Genomic DNA, 25,792 nt, shown 5'->3' on the forward strand with positions numbered 1-25,792 from the left:
ACAAAAAAAACCCTTACAAAATATTTTTTTGTTTGGGGGGGGGGGGGGGGTAATTTATGTAATATTTAAAAAATACCAATAATACTATTCAGTATTTGGCCTTTTTTTAAGACTAAAATGACTATTACAGCCTTTGATATAATACCATTAATATTTATTTATGTTAATATGACTGTTACTTTTGTTTTAAGGTATGATAACCACAGAGAGGCGCTGCTGAAAGGGGGTGTCAGCGGAGAGTACCAGGATGAGAGCATTGATCTCTTGCAGTTCTTCACTGTCACCTGCTACTCAGGTTACGGAGATGACGAAAAGGTGGATATTTAAAATTCATTTTTCTGTCAGCCAGTAGCCACACATGCACGTGTCCGCTCATATCAGACATGTTCTTGTTTTTCACCGGTGTTCACTTCTAAATGCGTGAAATATGTCAGACGGATGTCTTTTACCATTGCATTTTATCTGTAACTAAATGAGAGATTTTATTTCATATTCTATATTCTATGTATATTTTTGATTTATTAATGATGATTTATTATGTCTTGTATTATCTTACATAGCTATATCTGTCTGTTATACCATCCTGTACCGCTGGAGGGCAGTAGAAGTTTGTTGAAAATGCTTTTCATGTTTGGAAAGATTCAGACAGTTTATTGTGGAAATGCATGTATTCTGTGTTTTAATAGTGCAAACTCTTTCTCTTTTTTTCTCTGTAGGGCTTTTACACTGTATACAGGAATGTGTTTGAGACTATCGTAAAGGAGGAGATGGAGCACAGTAAAGATGAGGAAGAGGAGGAGGACGTGTTTCCCTCATTTGGAGACTCTCAGAGTGACTATGACACTGTATGTAGACACTGGAACGTGCAGTACAGTTTTCCACAAAAATATTAAGCACAACTGTTGTCAATATTGGGGGGGAAAAAAAACGTGACTCTGAAGACTGGAGTAATGGCTGCTTAAAATTCATATTATTATTTTACTGTCATTTTCATCAAATAGATTGAGCTTTGGTCAGACTTAAGAGACTTCTTTTAAAAAAAATAAATAAAAAATCTTACAAACTTCTGAACTGTTCTTTTTAGTGAACCAGAATAATTCAATTCCCTAAAAAATGAAACCAATCTTTAGACAGAATAAATGTATGGACTCTTAAGAGCTGGTTGATGAACCAAAAAACAACAACAAACTCAGTAGTTATCAATTTGTTACAGATTTTGAGATGATAGGAGAGTATGCATTGTGTTTGTTAAAGAGATATGTATTTATACCATGAAGATGGAATACTTGAGTGTTAAAACATGGCATCAGAGTTCTAGTGCATTTTAGACCTTACAGCCAAATGAGACTGTGGATAATTAGCTTGTTAGATAAATGGAACCTAAAAGTATTCCATCTATAAATACTTCTTTCAGCTACTACAGGTAGCAGGATGGCACTCTTTCATTTCTGAAAACATTCTTCAGATTGTTAGCTAAAAGAGTGGAAAGCTTCACATTTGGTTCAAGGGATCCAGCATCTCCAGAGTCTGAACATTGAGGTTCATCCCACTCCAGTTAGGCCTGAGGGATCTTAAACGATCTTAACCGTTTCCCATTCTGGTGTGGCTCGTACTTGCACTTTACCTAATGGATGTTTTGGAGTGTTTGCCGTCAGTGGAGGCTTGCAAAAAGCAGATGAACAGAGGATGAGTGTATGAGCCCACTAAAATCTCTTCATCTTGTTAAAAGGAAGAAGCATCCAAGAAGTCTATACATAAAATCTAGTTATTACATTTGTCTGTGTTTCCCCTAAATAACGATCTTTATTTGTTTCTCAGGTGGTGCATTTATTCTATGGCTACTGGCAGAGCTTCTGTACACGCAAAAACTTTGCATGGAAAGAGGAGTACGACACGCGACAGGCCTCCAACCGCTGGGAGAAGAGAGCCATGGAGAAAGAGAACAAGAAAACCAGGGACAAGGCCAGGAAAGAGCACAGCGAGCTGGTGCGCCAACTAGTGGCCTTCGTCCGAAAACGAGACAAGCGTGTTCAGGCTCATAAGAAGCTGGTGGAAGAGCAGAATGCAGAGAAGGCCAAAAAAGTTGAAGAACTGAGGAGAAAACAGAAGCTCCACCAAGCAAAGTGAGTAAGATTAGACATAACTGGGTCATTTTTTTTTTAAATTTTTTTTCATGCAACAGTTAAAATGTGATTTTTTTTTTTTTTTTAGATATTTATATATAGATAGATTATTATATTTAAATAGAAACCTGGAAATATAACAGAGTTTTAAATTTAAATATGTAAAATAAATAAATATATTAATAATATATAAATTATAACAAATTGATATATAAATCATAAAAAGTAATTATTCGAATTAATAGATAAAAATAATATAATTCCGCTTTTTTTAATTAGGTTATTTTTAAAATAATAAATATTATGTTTTAAAATAAAAAATTAGCTTTAAATAAAAATACAACTATTTTGTAGTATGCCTAAAAATACAATACTAATATAAAAATACAATGTTAATATTTACATTTTTTTCTTCCTTTTCTTTTCTTTTTTTTAAATATAAATTTTCAACATTGTCAAACCTAAAATCAGCAAACATTTATTTTGGCGGGTTTTTAAAAGTCCTTATTCAGAAATGAAACAAACAGGAACCTAAAATTTGGAGAAATCGTGGTAATTCTTTGGATAAACTTGTATACTTAAACTTAATATATACATTTTGTATATATATATTACTACTTTTTATTAAATATAAAATGTGATATATATACACACACACACTTCTATTGTTTTGTTAATGTGTTTTAATGATGTATTAAATGCATGTAAATATATTTCATATTAAATTTAATACATAAATGTTGTTAATATAAAATATTTAATATGTAATATTTAAAAATCTAAAATTATATACATTGTTGCTGTAATAAAATATCTTACAGTTATTTAAATATTGATTGTGTGCCGTTAGACTGGCGGAAGAGTATAAAGAACAGAGTTGGGCTGCCATGTCAGAGCTGGAGAAAGAACTTCAGCAGATGGAAGCACAGTACGGTCAAGAGTTTGGTGACGCATCAGAAAGTGAAGAGGACGAGGAGGAGGTGGAAAACGGGCAGGAGACGGCAAATGTGGACAGGGGAGGTGAGTTTGATGTCACGTACACATATACTTGAGTGGATTCTGGGTAGAGGAGGCCAGAGGTTCAGGGGCCAGTCAAAGGTTCAGTGCACATTAGATGATTTTGAGATTTTTGATATTGCAAGCAGTTTTTTAAGCACAGCATGTCACAAAACGAATTCTGTTGAAGTTGTTTTGTTATTTTTATATCTATACAGTGACATTCAGATATTTTACGTGTGACATCAGTGTGCAAACACTTGTTGAGGTCACTATAAATGGTGAGGACGAGTCAGAGCAATCATCTGTGATTCATATGTAAATGCAGTGACTCACAGTGCGTCACCAAGTCATGAAAAATTCCTCAATTATACTGTAAACATTTGAGAGTAATGGACCACACGCATATCTCACCGCTGTATGACTTTTGTCAGATGTGGTGCAGGCAGATGGTGCCGCGGAAATGAACGACTATTATGATGACCTGTACTGTCCTGCCTGTGACAAATCGTTCAAATCCGATAAAGCGTGAGTGAATAGAGCACCCACATACACCGCACTGAAACTTTCCATGCTCACCCTCCATCACTTCACAAACAAATATTTAATTTCACTTTGTAGATTTCAAATTTTTAGGTCATTGAAAAACATTTTAAGTTATATAGCGCTTCAGTTTAGATCCGGAGCTGCTTTACATTTCTAAAGTATATATACAGTATTTACACTACCGTTTTACAGTTTGGGGTCAGGGTTTTTAAAGGCTCACCAAATAAATAATGAAGTCCAAACAGTAATATTGTGAAATAATAATATTATTATAATTTCAAAGAACTTTTCAATTTTAATAAATTTTAAGATGTAATTTATTCTTGTGATTTAAAGCTGAATTTTCATCATCATTATTCCAGTCCTCTTTGTCACAGTGTTTGATCCTTCAGAAATCATTCTAATATGCTGATTTGCTGCTCAAGAAACTTTTCTATGGAAGCCCGTTTCCACCACTGAATAAAAAATAAAGTAATTGCGTCTTATCTCACAATTCGGACTTTCTTTGTCATAATTGCGAGTTTACATTGCGTAAAAAAAAAGTCTGTGAATTTCTCAGAATCTTTATTTTTCACTTTATTTCTCAGAATTGCGAGTTTTATCATGCAATACTGACTTTATAACTCACAACTTCAGGTTTATATCACGCAATTCTGAGAAAAATGAGATGTTACGAGATGTAAACTCACAATTGCGGGGGGGGGAAATTCAGAATTGTGAGAGTCGCAATTACCTTTTTTTTTTTCCAGTGGCAGAAATAGGCTTTCATACTTTTCACGTTGAAAACCATGATACATTTTTTCTGTATTATTTGATGAATAGGAAGTTCAGAAGAAATAGAAATCTTTTGTAACCAGTTTGTGATCAGTTTATGCATTCTTGCTAAATAAAACTATTAATTTCTTCCACAAAAAAATAATAAAAATCTTGCTGACCCCAAACTTTTGAAAAGTAGTGTATATAATACTAATGATCTGATAAGCTAAATTAATGTAGATGTTTAAATGTTAAAACAAACATGTATTTGTTCATAGATGTGTTGTTTTTCTAGTTAGCATGTTTTTTTACATAATCTCAAATGCACAGCATGTTTTCACACTAGATGACTTGCATTACATGTATTTAATGCGGCAGTATAATTTTTTTTTCTCACACATCAGTATGAAAAACCATGAGAAGTCTAAGAAACACAGAGAGATGGTGGCATTGCTACGGCAACAGCTGGAGGAGGAAGACAAGTCACTGAGTCACAGCTCTGCCGAGAGAGACGAGGAAGAGAATGATGATGATGAACTCGATGACACCCCGAGACAAAAGTAAAACATGCCTGTCAGCACTTGCGGTGTCCTCTTTGATTGGAATTTGTTTGCTTTGCAACTTTTACAGTATTTCACAATACATCATGATGTCTAAAATGTTTATTGTGAACATTATTGTAAAATGAATAATGTAAACATAAATATAAGATGACAATGTCATTGCTTAATGATATTTCAAACATTTTAATGATTTCAAATGATTAAACTTTGCAAGTTTTTTAAAAGCATCTAGAGGGATTCTTGGCGCATAGTTGGCTAATCCTGTCCACTGATTGGTTCTTTTGATTACAGATTATCTAAAAGGCAGAAGAAAAAGAAACGGCAGCAGAAAAACGTAAATGAAATCTAACCTCCAAACCCCTGATGTATTTTAATTTAAAGTGATCTTTTATCCAATAAAATTGTATTTTCTAATGCGGTTGTTCTGTAGAATCTTCCAGAAGATCCGGAGATTGACAGCACAGTCCCACAGTCCACAGAAGAGCATCCCGCACCTGCGCCTGACTCGGGCAACAACGAGGATGCCCCTGTCCCCTCTGAGGACCCAGATGAGAAGCTAAAACCAGAGGAACATGAACCCACAAACCAAAAAAGGTATCTCTTAAATGCCTTTTTAACAATCCACTGGTTTGAAACTCTTATAAAGTGTTTAAGCTCTTGCATTGTGGGTAAAGTCCTCTGTATATTGATATCAACTGAGATGAACTCTTAATGTCACCCTTTACAGCTCTGCAAAGACAAAAGAGAAGAAAGGTGGAAAAGACTGTAAGAAGAACAGTAAACCACACGGAGGTGTGGAAGTTGCACAAGAGGTGTGTACTGTACTTTTGTTAGCATATGTTTGTACATGTGAGCAAACAGCCACTCCTTTATGATGTTACAGCTCTTTTATAAACCTCATCTAGACATAAACAACTTCATATGACTTAATAATGTGATTTCCTATAACGGCTATAATTGAGTAATATGCACTATACAACAGCTTTATTCATTCTGATTGGTGTAATGAAGTAGTTTACACATTATATATTGAAATAAACATGTAAACTGTAGTATAATTGAAAATCCAGACTGTTGATTTTTAAAAAGGCATTGTGCATTCATTTTTAGCAATTACATAATTTGGAGTAGGGCTGTATGATTAATCAAAATATATCTGAAATTGCAATATGGCTCAGTGTGATTATTAAAAAAACCGCAAAGACTGCGATTTAACTCCCATCTCTGCTCTACAGTTTGGGTGGCTTTTTAATGTGCAAATGTTTGATGGTTTAATATTTGAAAATGAAGAAAGTAAGACAGCCATAAATAGTAGTATTGTTTTGTTGTTTTTTTACAGTTTAATGTAAAATAAATTATATTTTTCTATTTTCTATTATTATTTTTTGTTTTACAGTGAAATATTATAATAGTAATGTTTCCTGTTGTAGTAATTTTTATATTTTATATAATTTTAATAATCATTTTAAACCCTATTGGTATAAAATTCAAAAACATCAGACAAATCATGCAATCCTACAAACAAGCAGTTTTTTTAACAGTTTAATGTAAAATAAATTATATTTTTCTATTATTATTTGTTTTACAGTGAAATATTATAATAGTAATGTTTCTTGTTTTATTATTTTTATATATTATTTAATTTTAATAATAACAGTTATTGTTTTTAAGCCATATTGATATAAAACGGAAAAACACCAGACAAATCATGCAATCCTACAAACAAGCACAATAAAAAAAATAATATTTTTTAAAATAATATTTTATTTTGTAATAATACTACTACTACTATTATTATATTATAGTTATATTGATATATGATCACAAAATGTTGGCCAAATTGTGTTAAATCTAATTTTTGTTGCAATTCAAATCCTGCAGTTTTACTTCAGAGTCAGTTTTCTCGCTCCAAAATGACACGTGGTAGCTAAGTTTAATCTAACTTTTTTTTTTTGGTCTGCTCTTTATAGAAGGAACTCAACCTGCGCTGTGTGACCTGTCAGTATGAATTTGCCACCAGGAACAAACTTTTCGATCACCTGAAGACCACGGGCCACGCCACCGCCCTCTCCAGTAACACTGCCCAAACGTGCAAGAAAAAGAAGGACGCCAGGAAGAACAGATAACCGAGAGGCACATTTGAAACACATTTGCACACTGATGTACATTTGTCCAAGAAAACAAAACCTCTGCTGTTTTTTACAGCTTGATATGCAGTTGTGCATCAGGAAGCGTGTGTATTTCTGTCCCTAGAAGAATGAATTTGTGCCCCATGGGCTGACATTTCTTTTGTAACGCGCCATATGCCAAAAGATTTCCCTAGAACTGCCATTTATTCCCACCATCATTGATGTGTAATCTGGTGCCTCAGAGCTCTTCTGTAGGCAAATGAGACTTGGATGTTTTTGAGTAGGCCGTGCATTTTTTGTTTAGTTTTTAGGAGATTAAAAATAATGATCTTGCTACTAAAGATGGCACATTTTATGTCCGGTTTAGTTGCGTTTTCATGGACACCATTCCAGACTGGTAACCTTTAAAAGGCTTCGTGAGGAATAAAACGCCACTGGATGTTTTGAACTTGCTTTTGACAATATTTCAAAGAGCTTCAATTTTATTGGAAATGTTTTGGAACATGGAACGGTTCATTAGGAGAAATGCGCTATGAACCGCAAAATTTCACAACAGTGTTATTTTTAGTAATAAGACCGATGGGTTTAGGATTGTGAAAAGGGTAAAAGCTAAACATTCAAATATTTTTATTGCACCACGTGTAATGGGTCAGCTGCGGTATAAAAAGGCTTAGTGTTATGCAAAACAATACCATTGGATTTCCAGGAAAGGATCTCAAAAAGAACCAGGAAAAACATTGGATGCTTATTTAATATACAGTTGCTTTCTTTACAGGACAAAAATATCCATATCTTCACATGACGTTTTAAGGATCAACAGATTTATTTATTATAAAAGTGACCTTGCTTGCCTTAATCGTACAGACTATGAATGCCATTTGAACTGGGTCAGGTTTAAAGTTAATTCCTCTCCAAACATATTTATGTATTTATTAAAGTGCTGTTTTACTGCAAATGCAGCCCTGCTGTTAAAATACATTTAAAAAGCCACAATTACAATGTAAATTCTACAAATGTGCTTTAGTCTTTATTTAGCATTGCGAGAAACAATATTTGTTATATTTTTCAGCACTAAAGACAATTATCAAATTTAAAAGATAGTTTGAACCAGATTTTTTGTTTTTATGCGTCGTTTTATTTTTAATGTATAAAATCAATGGATGTAGCTGTACCTGTAAAACAACACAAACCTGTTATAGCAAGTATATCATGTTGTATTGTTAGATACTAAAATCATTTTGTACCAACTAATTTTGTTTGACTTTACTGATTCTTGGATTAGTATACTTTATTACATGACAATAACATGACTAGTATTATTCATGTTTTTCACTTCTTTTAATTCAAGTGTTTGATAAATCAGTCTCCTAAATGATTTTGAGAGTAAAACTTTTAGAAACTTTTAAAGATTTATTGTTAGATACTAAAATCATTTTGTACCAACTAATTTTGTTTGACTTTACTGATTCTTGGATTAGTATACTTTATTACATGACAATAACATGACTAGTATTATTCATGTTTTTCACTTCTTTTAATTCAAGTGTTTGATAAATCAGTCTCCTAAATGATTTTGAGAGTAAAACTTTTAGAAACTTTTAAAGATTAGGGGCCTCATTTATAAAATGTGTGTACGCACAGATTTGATCTTAGAGTGTGCGTACGCTAAAATCCACGGCAACGTTCATATTTCTAAAAACGGTCTTTGACGTGGAAAAGTACTTACCGTCACGTCAGGGTCTGAGCAGGCATACGCACTTTTCCTTGTGGCAAAGTCGGAGTACTGCAGCTATTTGAACATCTAAGCTGCAATAATAATAAAAGCACCGAATTCATCAGAATTTAGTTTTTAGGAGATTAAAAATAATGATCTTGCTACTAAAGATGGCACATTTTATGTCCGGTTTAGTTGCGTTTTCATGGACACCATTCCAGACTGGTAACCTTTAAAAGGCTTCGTGAGGAATAAAACGCCACTGGATGTTTTGAACTTGCTTTTGACAATATTTCAAAGAGCTTCAATTTTATTGGAAATGTTTTGGAACATGGAACGGTTCATTAGGAGAAATGCGCTATGAACCGCAAAATTTCACAACAGTGTTATTTTTAGTAATAAGACCGATGGGTTTAGGATTGTGAAAAGGGTAAAAGCTAAACATTCAAATATTTTTATTGCACCACGTGTAATGGGTCAGCTGCGGTATAAAAAGGCTTAGTGTTATGCAAAACAATACCATTGGATTTCCAGGAAAGGATCTCAAAAAGAACCAGGAAAAACATTGGATGCTTATTTAATATACAGTTGCTTTCTTTACAGGACAAAAATATCCATATCTTCACATGACGTTTTAAGGATCAACAGATTTATTTATTATAAAAGTGACCTTGCTTGCCTTAATCGTACAGACTATGAATGCCATTTGAACTGGGTCAGGTTTAAAGTTAATTCCTCTCCAAACATATTTATGTATTTATTAAAGTGCTGTTTTACTGCAAATGCAGCCCTGCTGTTAAAATACATTTAAAAAGCCACAATTACAATGTAAATTCTACAAATGTGCTTTAGTCTTTATTTAGCATTGCGAGAAACAATATTTGTTATATTTTTCAGCACTAAAGACAATTATCAAATTTAAAAGATAGTTTGAACCAGATTTTTTGTTTTTATGCGTCGTTTTATTTTTAATGTATAAAATCAATGGATGTAGCTGTACCTGTAAAACAACACAAACCTGTTATAGCAAGTATATCATGTTGTATTGTTAGATACTAAAATCATTTTGTACCAACTAATTTTGTTTGACTTTACTGATTCTTGGATTAGTATACTTTATTACATGACAATAACATGACTAGTATTATTCATGTTTTTCACTTCTTTTAATTCAAGTGTTTGATAAATCAGTCTCCTAAATGATTTTGAGAGTAAAACTTTTAGAAACTTTTAAAGATTAGGGGCCTCATTTATAAAATGTGTGTACGCACAGATTTGATCTTAGAGTGTGCGTACGCTAAAATCCACGGCAACGTTCATATTTCTAAAAACGGTCTTTGACGTGGAAAAGTACTTACCGTCACGTCAGGGTCTGAGCAGGCATACGCACTTTTCCTTGTGGCAAAGTCGGAGTACTGCAGCTATTTGAACATCTAAGCTGCAATAATAATAAAAGCACCGAATTCATCAGAAACAAAAAAGATGCAGTGTAAGAGATTAATTGTGCAGTGTAGTCAGATTTTTTATTAACGTGAGTTTTTGCGAGATTAAACTGACCTTTTTAGTAGCCCGGTAATAGCACGGTTTATTCCATGTTGTTTTTTATTATTTTATTTTACAAGAGAACTTGGGAAGTCTTGATTTACTACTAATGCATAAAACAGAAAAAAAATGCACAAACGCATCTCCGACTGTTTTGTCTGTGTAGCCTATAAGAATAGGCCTGTCATGCAGTAACGGTTTTAATATATTCTATTCAATAACTTTGTTAACTGTTTTTATTTATAACATCTGCTGCTTTGCTTCTGTGAAAATAAATAGAGACAGCAGCCTTAAACTTTGTTTTTGTCATTTACATCAGTTATATTTGTATAAAATACACTATATATTTTTGTGTCAGTACATTAATGGCACATTTGAGCAGCATTAGTAAACTGTGTAAATATAAAGAAATGCCAAATCACATGCAGGTTTTTTCAGACCAGAGCCCATAATCGTGTAATAATTAATTTTATTATGATATGAAACGTCCAATTTTTCGTTCAATAATGATTTTTAAAGTTTTGCAAGAATTTCGTGATACTAAACTTTTTATTAGTTGTCATAGCAAGTGATTTTAAAAGTAGGATGGCTCACTTTTTAGAAGATGACTGAAAATTGTACTTGAATTCGTACTTTATTCTTACTTTTGGAAACCTAATTGTTTTATAATTACTACTACTATTATTATTATTTCTGTTGTTTCTAGAAGTAGTAATTTTGATAATAATCAATAGAAAAAATATAACCGCACACACATTGTTTGTCCACAGAATAATTACGCATTATTAGATAAAAAGCCTCCCGCACGAACCTCTACCTCCGCCAGCAGGACCTCAGTTTCAGACTCGGCAAAGGTTTTTTTCCTTCTTTGTGCTTGTGCTCTATGCTTGTGCTTCAAGCATAGAAAGTCGGATATTGGCATGTGCTCTTTTATATGGTAATGATATTAATTGGGGGGCGTTTACAAAGGCCGTTTTCGTTTTCTCTGAATCGCACTTGCGCATTTTTGAGAAATGATCTTAGAACAAATTTAGGACGGTTTATACGCAACATTTTATAAATGAGGCCCCTGGTCTTAGATGGTCAGCTAGGCCACAGAGACAAAGCTCAAGTGCTTATAAATACCTTGTGAAGGTGCTAAGTTTCTAAAGTATAGTGTACTCAAGTGAAGTGAAAAGTGAAGCGAGAGGAGGCTCAAAAAGAAGTGCTCTTGACATATCGCTCTTATACATCAAGGAATGTGAGTGTGAAATTGTGTTTGTTGCCTTTGGTGCTTTTTAGATGAACTGTGCAGACCTGTTATGTAATGTATAAATGTTAACACTTTAGTAAAGGGACCAATTCTCAATATCAACTAGTTACTTATTAGCATGCCTTATTAACATATTGGCTGTTTATTAGTGCTTCTAAAGCACATATTCTACATGACCATATTCTATATCCCTAATCCTACTTGATACCTAAACTTAACAACTACATTACTAACTATTAATAAGCAGCAAATTAGGAGTTTATTGTGGCTATGTTTAAACTGTTTAAAAGTCATGGTTAATGGTTTGTTAATGGCCAGAATTGGACCTTAAAATAAAGTGTGACCGTATAATTCTCCAGATGAAATCTGAGCCAGTGTGTCTTCATCATGTTCTGCATGTCTTATCTTCTCTCCATGTAGTTTTGCACTGCCTGATTGAACACTGCGAGGAAGAAGTCTGCGTCGTCTTTAGTTATGCACATAGGAGGCTTGATCCTGAAAGTCTGGAAAAGAACAGGTGAGATAGGGGAAAAACATTTGAGGAAAAAGTAGAATGAGCAAGACTAAGATTAAAAGATTTGAAAATAAGCTTTAAATGTATATATACTCTAATGAACAGGTTTGACTACTTTAGTCATTTCCATGAGTACAAATCTTAATGTTTAAGCAAATAATGATATTCTAGGGAATTGTGTGCTTCTGATTTTATAGCCACAGTTTGGACAGGACCCTTTTCTATTTTAACATGACCATGCCTTTGTTGTGTATAAGGCAAGGTTCAAAAAGAAATGATTAATTCAGTCAGTGTGGAAGACCTTGACTGGTCTGCAGAAAACTCATCACCAAACACCAATGACTTGTACAAAAAGTATTGGGACACCCCCTTCTTTAGAACAGAAAAAGGCACTTCCAAAGCTGTGGTAACAAAGATGGAAACATAATTCATGTATTTAAAAATTGTATTTCCATCTCTGTTGCAACAGGTTTGGAAGTGTCTAAAATGACTGTCCCTATATGTACAAGTCTTTGGTGTTTGGTGATGAGTTTTTGGCTCAAGGTCTGCATTTAAAGTCACACCAGAGGTGTTCAACTGGGATTAGGACTTGGCTTTCTGCAGACAAGTCAAGTTCTTCCACACTGACTGAATCAATCATTTCTTTTTGAACCTTGCCTTATACACAACAAAGGCATGGTCATGTTAAAATAGAAAAGGGTCCTGTCCAAACTGTGGCTATAAAATCAGAAGCACACAATTCCCTAGAATATCATTATATGCTTAAACATTAAGATTTGTACTCATGGAAATTACTAAAGTAGTCAAACCTGTTCATTAGAAGGGGGTGTCCCAATACTTTTGGCAATACAGTGTATATAAAATGTTCCCAATTTGACCTAAAAAAAAAAAAAAGCATCTAGTACAATTCTGCACAATACTGCGTTTTATTTGACTAAAATATAACAAAAAAGCAAATCAAAATGCATTCAGAATAAATAAATGAAAAATGTATTTTATAAATATACAATTTGTGTGTGTGTGTGTGTGTGTATGTATATATATATATATATATATATATATATATATATTCTATATGATTTATGATTATGATCTTTAGTTTTTTTTTATTAAATTTTTTGTTTATACATTTTAAACCAATATGAATTTAAAGTAATGTATAAATCTAAAATGTTAATGTTAACAAAGTAAATAAAAATGTTAATAAATGCATTTTTTTAAATAAATGATACATTTAGCATATATTTTACTGTAGTATTTTTTTACTTACACTTGAATATGAATTGAAGTTTAAAGTATATTCTGTACAGTTTTATATATACACATCTAATTGTAAATGATAAAATTGTAAAATATATTTTAAAAAAAACTTTTTTATTTTAGAAACTGTTCCTTTAAGTGTACATTCAGTGCTTACTATGATTATTTCCATAAGTTCAGACAAGCTTTGCCTCAGGATTCCTGAGGCATTGAGCATCCATGCCACTACAAGACTGAAGTGAATCCCTGAAATACCTTTTCCATTGCACAACATCCCCACACCCCATGCATTCATATTCCACATCCGCAAGAATCGCTTTTCAGATTCCCTCGCCTACCTGTCCATACAGCCCCCCTTTTCCAATCAGTACACCCATGTCTTTAGTGTCCTCGAAGATCTCAGCCATGGCCTCAGGAGGGAGCGGGTCCCTGCTGGCCTACACATGGGTTTGAGAGAGACGGTCAGTGGGTTTTAGGAGAACAATTTCAGCTATGCTGTTGGAACAAACAAAGCTTCGATTGAAAAATCAGGGGCTTTCAGTTCAGCTGAACTTATCCACCCAGTGAAATCTACTGAAATGTGACTGAAGTGTTTGTGTCTGTCTCATTTTTCCAGAAACATCCTTGAAGACTTTCCAGTATAAATAGCCACAGGTAAGTGAGGTTCAGTGGGTGTTTTTAGCTCAGGCAGAGAGTGGAGTGTGTTCTGGGAATGTTTGAACATGCTGTCTCATTGCTCTCGGCTCTAGTTAATGGCTAACAAGTCTTCTAGCTCATTTCCTGCGAGGAAAATGGCATACACTCACAACAAACATTCTGAATCATTAACTAGTCCATCTGGAGCTAAAGTAACTCCTACTCGTGACTCCTCTCATACCTCAAGGTCAAGAAACGAAGCTCGCTCTACAAATAAAGTTTAATGAAGTGGATGCACACAATCACAAAGCTTGAGGATTTTCACAGTGATTTCTGAACCGTGCAAAAGCCTGAGGTGTCATTTGCCTTAATTTTCACAAAACAAGATGGATTTAGACATTTAAAACTGAAGTGCATCTTTTTATGTTAAAATACTTTTATGCCAAGAGGCGTTCGGTTTTCCTGAATTTGAGCTCTTTCCAGATGAAAAGCTGCTGTGCTCTTATATTGGAAAGCTATAAGCAAGGTTACTGCACCTGATGAGAGGCAGTTTCCATAATTAAAGCTCTGCGCAGACAAACACATGCACCGCCAGATGTCTTTGTGTATTCAAGGCATTAGTTTAGGTGAATCGAAATGTCGTTACTCAAAGTTACACGATCCTTCAGCTGACAACTGAGTACAATTTGCTGCTTTTGTAAGGTGGAAAGATTGTACTTAAGGATTCTTACTGACATTTGGCAAAAATATAGATTAGTTTCTATAGCAAATAAAATATTTATACTCATTTCAGTCAATGCTATTTAAGATGTCATATCAACATATGAATAAATGGTTTGTATTCTTACAAATAATTAATCCAAACCATGTACGGCAGGTCATTATGGAAGCTTATTTCCGCCATGGGAAAAAAATAAAAAAGGTTAAGACTTTCTGAGTTTATATCTCACAATTCTGACTCTTTTTGCTCATAATTTAAAAAAAGTCAGAATTGCTAGATATAAACTAAATATTGCAAGATATAAACTCGCAATTGCAAAAAAAAAGTCGTAATAACTTTATTTTCGTGGTGGAAAAAACTGAATTGAGATGTAAACTCAATTTACAGAAAAGAAGTAAAAATTGTGAGATGTAGACTCAGAATTGCAAGAAAAATGTCTAAAATGTGAGCTATAAAATACAAAATTTTCTAGTAGTGGAAACAAAAAAATAAAATTGAGAGGCAAACTCAAGAGTTTACAGAAAAATATAACTGCGAGCTGTAGACTCAAAATTGCGAGAAAAAAGTGAATTGTGTGATCAAATTTCACAATTACCTTTTTCATTTTTTTAACGTGACAGAAACAGGCAGGGGCGCGGGGAAGATGTTTTAGGTTGGGGGTGCTGTAGAGGTTATTTACACTTAGTGCAAATAGCAATAGATGCTATTTACACTAATTGAATATAGCATATTTTCTTAGCGATAGATGCTATTTACACTAAGTGAAAATAGCAGTATTTTTAGTGATATATGCTATTTACACTAAGTGCAAATAGCTATAGTTTCTATTTATACTATGTTAAAATAGCAGGATATTCTGCTAATTACTTATTGCAAATAGTGGCAATTATCTGCAGCTTAGCATTGTAATACATTATAAAACAGTATGCAATAACTTATTGAGTGTAAATTTTAATTTTAATTCAAATTATTAAATGGATGCCACCTTATTGGGACAAAAGCCCTCCTTACTAAACTTTTAGATTATTTCCTTAATTTTTATTATAAATAAATGCTTTCCTGATGTGATTTGAAATTTGAAAAGGGAGAAAAAAAGGAGCACGACACACGCTTTACCATCTACGCCACTGAATCTGACGATTGACGACTGTCTTTTGTCATGTTGACTAGCTTAATCACACGTTGGTGGGTGGAGTTATTGTAAATAGCCTCTGCCAACAAGGCGGGCTATTTGCACTCTGTAAATAGACACTCTGATTTTTTTTTTATTCCCAACAGTTAAACAGTTGCCCACAGAAAAAAACGGGGTGCTGCAGCACCCTCAGCACCCCCGCTTCCCGCGCCTATGGAAACAGGCTTCCATAGATCCTTAAAACACATATTTGTTGTGTTGGCTAATAATATCAATAGTATAATATGAATGAAAGCTACGTGCATTTCATGTATTTTAACGTTTGCTGCTTTCACCTTGTCTTTGACCATCTCCACCCCAATTTGAAGACCTTTTCCTCTCACGTCACCGATGATCTCGTACTTGTCCCTGAGCTTGGCCAATTCAGTCAGCAGGTACGTCCCCACTTCAGTACTGTTCTCCTGCATCTTGTCCTCTTTTATTGTCTGAGAGCAAAATACAGCATTCAGTTTCAAGTATTATTTCAAGTACTATTTATAAACAGAGACAGACAGTAACTAAGTACATTTACTTGAGTATTGTACTTAAGTACACTTTTTGAGTATCTGTACTTTTACTTGAGTATTATTTTTTTCTGGAAACTTATGACTCTAACTTCACTACATCTGAAAGACAAATATTGTACTTTTCACTCCACTACATTCCTATGAAGATCCTCAAAGTAGAAAGTCATTAGAAGCTTTGAAAGTCAGTGGGGGATTTTTTTCTTCTTTTTTTCCAGACAGTTTATCAGTAATCACTCTTGGGGCTACATGAAGTGATTTCCCAGGATTTTTTGAGCACTGACCAGTTCCAAATGTGATATTTAATTACAGCAATTCAATAATAAGAAGTTAATATTGTGGTTTATATTAGACACAATATTGTCTGATTTTGCTAAATTGTGTAAGTGAAAATATTACCTATAAAGCCACAGAAGAACTGTTGTGCATCTCCTAATAAAACACAATAGGTGTTTGACTGAAGCAGCACTGTAGACCATTCTGTGTGTGACATCAAAGTACAGCAATTTTTGTTTTGATGTCAAATAAGTCTTGCTGTTTCGCTTTTTTGTTAAAGCAGTGTTGCTGTTGTAAAGTTATACAGCTACAGTTGTGTTGCTGGGTTTTAAAGCAGGTCTGATTTTTTATTTTCTTCCTTAGTCTTTATTTACAGCAATTTCACTGTCCACTCTGTTCAAATGTGGATGAATGGCTACACATAGATGTGTCCAGAGCTGTGTGAGATCACTACCATCCTGCTTTTGTGGGGGTGGGTAGGGGTGTTAAATCATTATTTTTTTGTTTTGTTTTTACCCCATAGGTTTTTAACATTCTAAAAGCTCCTTTATTCCAAATGTGCTACAAGCTAGTTAGTGTATTCAGTAGGTGTAATGTATTGTAAGTTGCTTCAGAGGTATTGCAAGTATTACATACAACAATAATAAAACAGTGCATTGACATAAAAAAGGAAATTTACTTTTGGTACTTAAGTACTTTTAAAAGTAAGTACTTCTGTACTTTTACTTAAGTAAAAATCTGTCTTTACAACTTTTACTTGTAATGGAGTAATATTTGACCAGCAGTATCTGTACTTTCACTTAAAGCTGCAGTCCGTAACTTTTAGCACTCTAGCGGTTAATAAACAGAACTGCGTGCGTCTTGCAGAAGAACATTGTAGCCGGAGCTACTTCTCTCTGTTTATGTCTATGGCGAATCTGGGCTACTGGGCTACTCCGCAGCGGTACCTACCCGAACCAGTCTAAATAGTCAGAATATAAACACTTATTATAGGTGTACCGTAGTGATTCAGGACAAGAAAAAACATGGTTTGGAAAATGGATTCATGGTGTACTCGCTTATTATATACATTTAGTAAATTTTGAACACAAAAAAGTTACGGACTGCAGCTTTAAGTAATGGTGTTGTGTACTTTGTCCGCCTCTGTTTATAAACCATTGATATTTTTTTTGTTTTAGCTATATTTTATACTAGTATATTTTATACTGTTATTTAGATTTTTGTACTAGTTTATAATTTGAGATATATTCACTATTGTTGATACCAGATATACTTTTCATTTTATGTACCACTGATCTTTTTATTTTAACTACATTTTATGCTATTTTTTTATATTATTGATATTTTTATACTAGTTTGATTTATCTCACTTAGAGCAACATTTTGTGCACCATTACTGATAGCAGATGTTTTATATTATTTTTTTAACCATTGATCTTTTTATTTTTAATTAGATTTAATATTATTTTATACTATTATTTAGACATTTTTACTAGTTTATCATGTATTATCTCACAGTAACATTTTAATTACTATTGCTGATAACAGATATTTTTATGTATATTTTTGTACAATTTTATCATTATCTCACAAACATATCATAATACATTTTACATTTTATGTAATTTTATTGTTTATTTTTCTAATATATAACTTATCACACACAATGACAATTTATGCATTCACTATTGCTTATACTAATGTAACTGTGCACAACTGACAAGTAAAATGATCTGTACTTACATCTAACACTGATGAGGCGACTGCACAGGCTAATGGGTTTCCTCCAAATGTGTTGAAATGAACTCCCTTCCCAAATGACCTGGCAATCTCTGCAAAATACAAAACTCACATGATATCAGTGCAATCAATATGCATGCAACCCACTCACAAGGTGTTTTTCAGTGTGGTTTTATTTATTTGGTGCAACTTTAAGCATTAGGTACGCTCATAATTTTAGACAAATGAATCTACTCTGGTTTTACACTTTCTATTCACGCATTCTCTCTCAGCTTCTCACAGGATGAAGAGCAAACAGCAAGAGCCAGAGGAACATAATTAGAGTGAAGGAAAAAAGCATTGGCAGTGAGCAGTGGCACTCCAGTATGCTTTCAGAGTTCAAGTATGTTCAATTCAATTCTTTGCCTAATGAACTGGCAAATTACAGACCCATTTCAAATCTTCCGTTTATGTCTAAAATTTTAGAAAAAAGTTGTCTGCTCAATTGTGCTCCTTCTTGCAAAAAAAGATCTCTATGAAGAATTTCAGTCAGGTTTCAGGCCCCACCATAGCACTGAAACTGCACTTGTTAAAATTACAAATGACTTGCTTCTTGCGTCAGACCAAGGCTGCATCTCATTGCTAGTTTTACTTGATCTTAGTGCTGCGTTTGACACTATAGATCATGACATACTCATAGATCGAATACAAGGCTATACGGGTATTCAAGGGAAGGCTTTAAGATGGTTTAGATCCTACTTGTCCGATCGCTAACACTTTGTTTATTTAAACGGGTAGTCATCTCAATTATCACCAGTAAAGTATGGAGTGCCACAAGGATCTGTTCTAGGTCCTGTGCTATTTTCAATATACATGTTGCCCCTTGGTAATATTATTAGAAAATACGGAAGTATTTTCCATTGTTATGCTAATGATACTCAACTATATATCTCAACAAGACCAGATGAAACTTCTAAATTACCTAAGCTAACAGAGTGTGTTAAAAATGTAAAAGATTGGATGACCAATAATTTTCTCCTATTAAATTCGGATAAGAAAGAAATATTACTTATTGGACCAAAAAACAGTACACACAATCTCTTGGATTACAATTTGCAACTAGATGGATGTACTGTTACTTCCTCTACAGTCAAAAATCTGGGTGTTATATTAGACAGCAACTTGTCTTTTGAAAATTATATTTTCCATGTTACAAAAACAGCATTCTTCCATCTTAGATACATTGCCAAGCTACGAAACATGTTACCTGTTTCTGATGCAGAAAAGCTAGACTGGACTATTGTAATGCACTGCTAGGTGGTTGTCCTGCATCAACAGAGCATCAGAGCTTTTCAATATGGAACACTGGTACTCAAGCAGAGCTTTTCAAAATCACAAAGCACTGAGGTGAACACAATGGTAAGCCTATTAAAAGCAACATGAGAGAGATGTAATTTAGAATTTGTGGTTCATTTTGTTCTAAGAATATTGCATTTGAGTGCAATGCTGAAACTTGGATTCAAGCTCACCACTGGGTTCAGAGTGCTGATTAATTCCACTTCCTGTTTGACCGATGTCTTCCTGCACAGTCCCTCATTAAACTTTGAAGAGTAACACTCCCTGTGTGTACCTCATTTAAAACACCTCCAGGTTTAAATGCAGTTAATTTAATCTATGAATGCACACTTGTAGAAACTGAATAACTATTACAAAGCCACAGACAGCTTGAATAAGCAAGTCAAATAATAAGTTAATCTGAATTTGCCGAAATTTCACTCTAGCCTCACCTGCTGTGGTGACTACAGCCCCCATCGGGAAACCGTTCGCTATGCCCTTTGCCATGGTAACCATGTCTGGAAGGACATTATGTCCTTGGAAACCCCAAAAGTGGCTCCCTGTGCGGCCAAAACCAGTCTGGACCTAAAAGAACCAAAATTACCAACAAATTTGCAATAAATAATAACGTTATTCAGTAATCAAGCAAGCATTTGTATATTACAAAGCCATAAAACAAATAAACAAATTATTATTTTCTATATATTATATCTATATATTATAATAAACGAATCATTATTTTCTGTACCTCAGTTTTGAAATCTCTGTTAAACCATTATCTGACCAAAAATTTAGTTTTTTTTTTTAATGTGAAACAACCTTATTTATTTCTGTTGGATACTGTACACTTGGATACTCATGCATAATTAGGCTATGTACTGTCTGAACTGTTTTCAAATTTATTGGCTGCATACATCATACCGTTTCATGATTTTATAAATCTTTTTTTAAATAATGCCGCAAACAGTGTCGTCACATGATCACTTCATGCATTTTAATTAAGTGAGCAGCATCCAGTTTTCTTAAAAATAAACAATTAATAAGAGTTATTTTGCATTTTTAATTGTGTGTAAAAATGTCTACATTTACATGACAAAGATGTACTAAAAAAGCTTTTTAATTTGCATTATTCGTTGTCCAAACGATCCACACTTTAAACACTATATGATGCTTGCCAGGCCAGTAGTTGGCGATGTAACTTTGTAAAGGAACACAATGCGAAATCATAATACACGTCACAAATTTGTGTTTTTAGTAGTTTACACTGAAACGATAACTGTACTGTTTTCAAAAACACTTTGAAACCCCCCATTTACTGCAATTGGGGCGGGGTTAAGCACAGGTGTTGCCATTTACTTCACTAGAGTGATACACACTCTGTTTGTTTTTGAAAATGTGGGACAATCTGAAGCACCAACCCTGTGTTTTTGGCTTCACTGATGTACAGAATGGTATTTACAAGCAAATTCTTCAGACCTCATCTGCTATACAGATTCCTCCTTTCTCCCGAACAAGCTGGTAGGTGTCTTTCAGGTAGTTTTTTGGAAACTGAACAGCCCCACCAACACCCTGTAGAAAGATAAAAATGATAATCAGGATATAACTTGCCACATGTTAATATTTGAAAGCAATGAGTTAAGTGTTTGTGGAATTTTTAGTCAGTGCTGGATATACAGTGCCTTGTGAAAGTATAAATTTTTTTCACGTTTTGTTATTTTGCAGCCTTATGCTAAACTGCTTTAAATTACTTTTTTTTCACATCAATCTACACTATATATATATATATATAAAAACAGTAGAAGTCTATATAGTATGCCCTCATTAAGCTTTGATAGTGTGTGTGTGTGTGTGTGTGTGTATGTGTGTGTTTGTACCTGGGGAGCAGCTGCATTCTCGGATGGTTTGAACTGGGGAGTCTCTACAGTGGCTTCCTCCCCAGAGGCCCCTGAACACATCCGGACACATGGTCTAAAATGAACACAATCCACATAGGGAAAAAAATGTATCGAAGCTTTGCAAGACAGATCCCACAACTCAAATGCATACAGTTATAAGACATGCTTACTGTAATATTGTGAGATATTATTTCAATTTCTAATATTGGTTTTCTGTTTTAATATACTTTAAAATGTAATTTATTTCTGTGATCAAAGCTGAATTTTCAGCATCATTACTCCAGTCTTCAGTGTCACATGATCCTTCAGAAATCATTCTAATATGCTGATTTATTATCAGTGTTGGAAACAGTTGTGCTGCTATTTAAAATTAAAATCTTTTCTAACAATATGAGTCTTTATTATCACTTTTTATCCATTTAACACATCCTTGCTGAATAAAAGTATTCATTACTTTCAAAAAAAGAAAGTAAAAAATTTACTGACCCCAAACTTTTGAACGGTGGTGTATATTGTAACACAAGATTTCCATTTTGAATAAATGCTGTTTTTTTATTTTATATTCATAAAAGAATTCTGAAAAAAGTATCACAGTTTCCAAAAAACATGAAGGAGCACAACTGTTTCCAACATTGTTAATAAATCAGCATATTAGAATGATTTCTGAAGGATCATGTGACACTGAAGACTGGAGGAATGGCTGCAGAAAATTCAGCTTTGCATCACAGGAATAAATTACATTTTAAAGTATATTCAAATAGAAATTTTATTTAACAATAATATTTCAGAAAATAACCGTTTTTTTTTGTTGATCAAATAAATACAGCTTTGATGAGTACAAGAAACTTCGGTAAAAAAATATTACAAATCTTACTGATCCCAAACTTTTGAACGGTAGTGTATATATATGAATTATTTAGAAAATACTGAAATTACGATAATTTTCTTTTTTGTATCTTCTGTAACAGTCTCTTAATTTTGTGACAATCTAATGAATTCCAACATTAGAAAGCACAATGAAATGTAATTGTCACATTCTGTATGACTACTTCTTATGATTCTGATTTTAATTATGATTTTATTTTTATATATAATTTAGTTTTTTATATATTAGTAATTTTATATTTTAATAATTGATATTTAACTTATATCGTGCTATACATAAACTAAACAATTTTTTTATACTTTTTTGCAGACAAAATGGCACCCCCAGACCCCAGTTTGTAAGCCCCTGCAGTAGGCAAGAGTATGTTACATGTAATAAAATATATTCACAATGCAATACGCTCAACCTTCCACTTTCAGCAATGGCAGTGGCTCCATCAATCATACAGTACCTTCAGCGGGTCTGGCAAAAGAGAGGCCAGTTTCTCTGCATACTCCTGTATTTGTGGATACACATAGATGGCTGTCGTGTGCCATAGACGCCTCAGCTGTTTCTCGGCCGTCTCTGTCACTCTCCTGCAACCATATTCAAACTTCTAATTACATTTTAGAAATAATGCAATTTTGTAAACAAAAACAAACACAGCAGCCCATGTAAGAGCTCTGGGCAATAAAATGCTGGAACAAGTCCATAATAAGCATTAATCTACAGCTTAGTCATTATTGCAGTTCAAGCGAACTGTAATGCACACGTTCACAAAATAAACAAAAATGTTGCATGGCAACAAACTGAAACTTACGGGTTACAATGTCCTACACTAACAGTAGCGACCCCCGCAAACAAGTCCAGATAGCGTCTTCCATCCATGTCCCACAGCCACTGCATGTAACCCTGGTTTATGAAGACTGGCTTCTTGTAGTATGTTACCTTCATAGTCATAGGGTTGCAGTTGTTTTTCCTTATGTCTAGTAAACGGTCTTTAGACATGCCCTAAAGGAAAAAATCATTCATGCTTAAAAATGATTTGATTTCTCTCTGATTACTATTATTATGAATGCCCTCAGATATAAACCTCTTACCTGATACGGCTGAGGTTTAAAGTCACATGGGGGAATCTGGGGCAGCACAGGTGGTGGGTGTTTCACGGCTGATTTTTGGCAAAGCACACCTGGGCAGAGGTACATTTAGTGCTCAGTAATCCATAGAGGCAGTTATGGGTCACAATATTTCCTGCCAGCTCATATGCAAAGGGGATATTTTTATCTTTTAAGCTGCAGGAAAGCCCTGTCCTGAAACCTGCTAACCTCCCAGTAACCTTGCATGCGTTGGCACAGAAGATTTACAGTGCTGATATAGGATAGGCATATTTAATCCATCCATCCATCCATCTATCTATCTATCATATTATTTGTATAGTATTAAGTAGTATGAGTATATTGTATAAAATTTTTTACTATTATTTTAAAATATTTTTACGATAGATAGATATTGATATGCAGTGTTGGGGGTAACGCATTACAAGTAACGCGAGTTACGTAATCAGATTACTTTTTTCAAGTAACTAGTAAAGTAACGCATTACTTTTTCATTTACAAGAGAATATCTGAGTTACACAAGTTACTTTTTTTCCAATTTATTGATTGACAGCTCTGGTGTCGCCATGGTGACAGAAATCAGAAGATGTTACTGTAGTTCTAAAATAAATATGAATATGCATTAATTCATCTCACTCAAAAAAAAAAAAAAACACAGATTCAGAATTCCTCAAAATGAATAAAAATAACGCAAACCTGCAATAATTAAATGTTAAACAACACAAATATCCTTTATGTATTTAATCCCATGTGTTTAATTAACCAATGTCTTTGCTCCTGACCTTCGATGATCCAGTTCAGCCGTACTAATAAGCACAAATCACTCTAGACAAACATTTGTGTGTTTTTTTTATTGCTGAAGTGTGTTGAAATGTCTTCTTCTGTAATCTGCTGTACGGACGTACATTTACTTTCCCTTCAGCCCGAGGCTTATTCATTTCACTTTTGGTGTGAAAAGGCTTTTATATATTTGCCAAAAATAGAACTTTTTTATTTTAAAAACAAACAAGCAAGCCCTGTCCAGATTTAAAAAGTAACGTAACGCATTACTTTCCACAAAAAGTAACGAAGTAACGTAATTAGGTACTTTTTTATGGAGTAACGCAATATTGTAACGCATTACTTTTAAAAGTAACTTTCCCCAACACTGTTGATATGTATTCTATCTATCTAACAACTTTAAGCAGTAAGAATTGTATGATATATCCAACTTCTAGATAGATAGATAGATAGATAGAAGTGTTTTAATACTGACAGGGCAGTCATTCGTCATTAATTACCACAGTACCACCATGGTAATGTCCAAACACATACTTATTTACATTTTTGTTATGATGACAGGGCCGTTATGTGTTCGTGATTCGATGCTCGGGAATCCGGACTACAGATTCGTTCGAGCCGAAATACGCAAACGCAGTTTATGTACTATATAATAAAACCGTTACATGTTGCGGTCACTTTAAATGTGAGACAAACATTGCATCCTTACCGCAACCTTTGTGGAATTTTACACACGCGTCCACTGAATTCCACGGGTCCGTTTTCCCGAACACAGACGGACCGTGTAGCCGAGAACAAACTTTATGCATTGCTGATGTTTTTAACACAAATATTTCTGCAGCAATTCCAAAAATTAAACTGTGTGTGGAAAGCGGTGGATTCTACTCCAAAAGTGTTCGAGGAGGGGCACGTTCAGCCAATGGTATGAAGGGGTAAAGTCCGTCTCGAGACCTTTTACTGAAGAGTAATGTCTTAGAAGTCACTAGAAGTGTTCGAACCTCTCTATTATAGATCAGTGGGATTATCTTATGTTCCATTTAATATGGCTAAAAGTATATGAAATCTAGTTTGTTCAGTTCATCAGGTTGCGTCCATGATAAATCAATAAATGTAAATGTCCAGTATATAATATACACTGTAGTGTATATAATAATAATAACAATAACAATAATAATACAACTAACAGGTTTTAGTTTTATCAATTGGAAAACTTTATGCCTTCATAAGTTTTTCCCTATTTTAATTTTTTATATGTCATTTTTAATTGAATTACCGTTGTGCCAGGCCTAGATTTTCTTTTAACTTAAAATATAAAAATCCATTATAACAAGATGAATTAGATTTTAGAAACTATGATCAT

At 33.7% G+C, this 25,792-nt stretch overlaps 2 protein-coding genes across 2 annotated transcripts; one reads left to right on the plus strand and one right to left on the minus strand.

Annotated features, from left to right (window-relative positions):
* Nucleotides 1-168: 168 nt before the first annotated feature.
* On the plus strand, nt 169-7,842 carry LOC107600889 (dnaJ homolog subfamily C member 21-like). The gene is made up of 10 exons (XM_016292866.1): nt 169-315; nt 717-845; nt 1,819-2,123; nt 2,974-3,143; nt 3,554-3,647; nt 4,826-4,981; nt 5,276-5,318; nt 5,415-5,578; nt 5,712-5,796; nt 6,955-7,842. Exons 1-10 carry the CDS (start codon nt 169-171, stop codon nt 7,108-7,110), a joined length of 1,449 nt encoding a protein of 482 aa, XP_016148352.1. The 3' UTR covers nt 7,111-7,842.
* Nucleotides 7,843-11,912: 4,070 nt separating this feature from the next.
* Nucleotides 11,913-25,320, minus strand: agxt2 (alanine--glyoxylate aminotransferase 2). Its single transcript, XM_016292867.1, has 11 exons — nt 25,142-25,320; nt 23,638-23,726; nt 23,358-23,548; nt 22,998-23,133; nt 21,644-21,745; nt 21,254-21,346; nt 20,230-20,362; nt 18,467-18,555; nt 16,220-16,369; nt 13,734-13,832; nt 11,913-12,124 (listed from the first exon to the last, which is right to left on the minus strand). Exons 1-11 carry the CDS (start codon nt 25,239-25,241, stop codon nt 12,023-12,025), a joined length of 1,284 nt encoding a protein of 427 aa, XP_016148353.1. The 5' UTR covers nt 25,242-25,320; the 3' UTR covers nt 11,913-12,022.
* Nucleotides 25,321-25,792: the final 472 nt, after the last annotated feature.

This window comes from Sinocyclocheilus grahami, unplaced genomic scaffold (assembly GCF_001515645.1).
Source record: "Sinocyclocheilus grahami isolate Dianchi unplaced genomic scaffold, SAMN03320097.WGS_v1.1 scaffold294.1, whole genome shotgun sequence".
NCBI classification, from domain to species: Eukaryota; Metazoa; Chordata; class Actinopteri; order Cypriniformes; family Cyprinidae; genus Sinocyclocheilus; species Sinocyclocheilus grahami.